At 51.2% G+C, this 3,258-nt stretch overlaps 1 protein-coding gene across 1 annotated transcript in view; it reads right to left on the minus strand.

Moving 5' to 3' along the window:
* Positions 1–482: 482 nt before the first annotated feature.
* The window catches only part of LOC125487939 (histone-lysine N-methyltransferase 2B-like), an 11,810-nt gene continuing 9,034 nt past the window's right edge, over positions 483–3,258 (minus strand). Inside the window, exon 6 of the mRNA XM_048620600.1 lies at positions 483–706. Coding sequence (XP_048476557.1) covers positions 483–706 — 224 coding nt within the window. The remainder of the gene's footprint in view (positions 707–3,258) is intronic.

The following is a 3,258-nucleotide window of genomic DNA, read 5'->3' on the forward strand; positions in this document are numbered from 1 at the left end:
TGCTGTCCCTGTCCTGGGAGTGTTTGATGGGGACAGTGCAGAGGGAGATTTACTCTGTATCTAACCCCGTACTGTCCCTGTCCCTGGGAGTGTTTGATGAGGGACAGTGTAGATGGAGCTTTACTCTGTATCTAACCCCTTGCTGTCCCTGTCCTGGGAGTGTTTGATGCCGGGACAGTGTAGAGGATGCTTTACATTTCCATCTCCTTCCTGTGTAACAGTGTAGAGAGGGTTTGTAAAAGTGATGGGGCTTTGAACTGTGGGATTTGATGCGATGTTTGGGGAAGCAGAGAGTTGGAGCTCTGTCACAGTGCTCACGGAGATCATTCAGCCTTCTGGACTGGTTCTATCCCCGTAGCGCCAATCTCCTGCCTTTCCCTGCCCTCTGTTTCTCTCCAACTCCTTGGACAATTCCCTGGTCGAAGGCTCTGACTGAACCTGCGCCCCCCCAACCCCCAGCACCACATCTCCAGACAGGGATATTACACCCAAAAGGCAACATGGATCAACGTCAGGTTATCCACTCCGGGAATGAGGTTTCGGAAGGCCGGCCGTCCTGTGAACGGAGATGGATTGGGAGAGGGGTGCTCCAGAAAGATCTGTTGCTGAAAGTAGGCATCGCGGGAGCAGCGGGTGGTCAAGTTGGGAAGGGGTATGTTGGCGTTGCTGGCAAAGGGGGTCAGGGTACAGGAGCAGGGACGTCTCACTGCAGGGGTGAAGCCACCCCTGGCGGACTGTGTGCTCAGCTTGGGGTCTCCTTATCTGAAGAAGGACGTTCTGGCCATGGGAGGGGAAGCAGCGAAGGGACAGATGAAGAGAGACCGGATCAGTTCGGATTATATTCCCTGGAGTTGAGAAGAACGGGAGGGGGGAGTCTCATAGAAACTGATAACATTCCCACAGGAAGGATGTGCCTGATGACAGGGGAAGGGGAGGGCGATGGTAGGGCGTAGTGAGGGCCGATGGAGGACAGGGGGCAAATATTTTAGACTTAAAGTAGAGTTTGGGGGGGGAAATGAAGGTAAACCCCTGAAATAAGGGGGAGGGGGCTTGACACTGAGGGGTAGGAGTGAGGGGGGGGAGGTGGGGAGGGAGTTGGAGGAAGTGAACGTTGGGTTGAGGGAGCCTCACATAGACCATTCTGAGGGGACTTGAGAGAGCATATGTTGAGAAGCTGTTTACCTCCCCTCCTCTCCTCCACCCTTACACACCCCCCTTTGCTCCCCCTGCCCCAGGGTCATGCAGTTGCCCATTTCGGAGACCCCCGCCCCCCCCACAAACCATTCTCAGGATCTTGAGGCCCTCCATTTCAGCTCGGAGTTGATGGGATAACTCTTCTCTCCGAGGGTCTCGGAGGGAGGGGAGGGGAGGGTCGTCCTTCAGAATTCTCGCACACACAACCACCCGCCCCCCCACCCCACCACAGATAAGAGTGAGGTTGGGGGTGGGTGGGGGTCACCCAGTCGATTACAGACTGCGCGATTGAGCAATCTCCCTGACCTCGTGGCAGTAGTGGAGGAGGTGGGGGGCGTGGGCGCACTGGTGGGGGTGGGGGGAGGGAGGGGAGGGACGAGAGGAAGCAGATTCGCTGGGATCGTACTGATCGAGGCAGCGGGGGGTGGGGGATGTTGTGGGTCAAGTGCCCGCATTTCTCACCCATGTCACAGTTCGGCATCTGCTTCCCAATCAAGAGCCTATCTATCTCTGTCTTAAATACAACCATTGACCTGCCCTTCCCAGCCCCCTCTGTGACAATCGGTTCCACAGATTCATCCCCCTCTGGCTGAAGAAATTCCTCCTCGCCTCAGTCCTAAAGGGTCATCCCTTCACCCTGAGGCTGTTCCCTCAGGTCCCAGTCTCTCCCACTGGTGCAAACATCATCTCCACATCCGCTCTATCCATGTCCCTCAGTATTCTGTAAGTTTCAATCAGATCCACCCCCTCATCCTCCTAAACTCCATCCAGTACAGACCAAGAGTCCTCAACCACTCCTCATATGACAAGCCTTTCATCCCTGGGATCATTCTTGTAAACCTCCTCTGGACTCCCTCCAAGGCCAGCACATCCCTCCTTAGATACGGGGCCCAAAACTGCTCACAATATTCCAAATGCAGTCTGACCAGAGCCTCATACAGCCTCAGCAGTACATCTCTGTTCGTGTGTTCTAATGTAGCCTAAAATTGATTTGCGTCCAGCCTGACCGAGCCTGTGATTAGAAGGGGTTGTGACATTGCCGCCAGACCAGGTGGAAAGAGGGACATGGGAGATGATCCTGAAGGGAGAGCCTTCTGTGGATGGGTGGGGGCATTTCAGATAATGTCTCTCAAAATGACTCAACTCCACCAGCTCCTCCCTTTCCCCACCACCTGCCTCTCCACCCAGTCACTCCCCCCACAAACACAGAGTCTTGCACATCCACAACACATATGCATACACTCACACACACACATTGTCTCATACATGCACATACACATCCACACACATATGCATAACTCACACACACACACACAGTCTCATACATGCAAATACACATACATACACATATGCATACACTCACACACATACAGTCTCATACATGCACATACACATACACACACATATGCATACACTCACACACACACACTGTCTCATACATACACATACACACACATATGCATACACTCTGGCACACACACACTGTCTCATACATGCACATACACATACACACACATATGCATATACTCACACAAATACACACACACAGTCTCATACATGCACATACACAGACACACACATATGCATACACTCACACACACACAGTCTCATACATGCACATACACATACACACATATGCATATACTCATACACACACACACACACAGTCTCATACATGTACATACACATACATATGCATTCACTCACACTCACACACACACACAGTCCCATACATGCACATACACATACACACACATGTACATACACTCGCAAACACACACTGTCCCATACATGCATATACACATAGACACACATATGCATATACTCACACACACACTGTCTCATACATGCACGTTCACATACACACGCATATGCATATACTAACACACATACACACACACAGTCTCATACATGCATATACACATACACACATATGCATATACTCACACACACACACACACAGTCTCATACATGCACATACACATACACACATATGCATATACTCACACACACACACAGTCTTATACATGCACATACACATACACACACATATGCATACACTCA

This window comes from Rhincodon typus, chromosome 47 (genome assembly GCF_021869965.1).
Source record: "Rhincodon typus isolate 14 chromosome 47, sRhiTyp1.1, whole genome shotgun sequence".
NCBI classification, from domain to species: Eukaryota; Metazoa; Chordata; class Chondrichthyes; order Orectolobiformes; family Rhincodontidae; genus Rhincodon; species Rhincodon typus.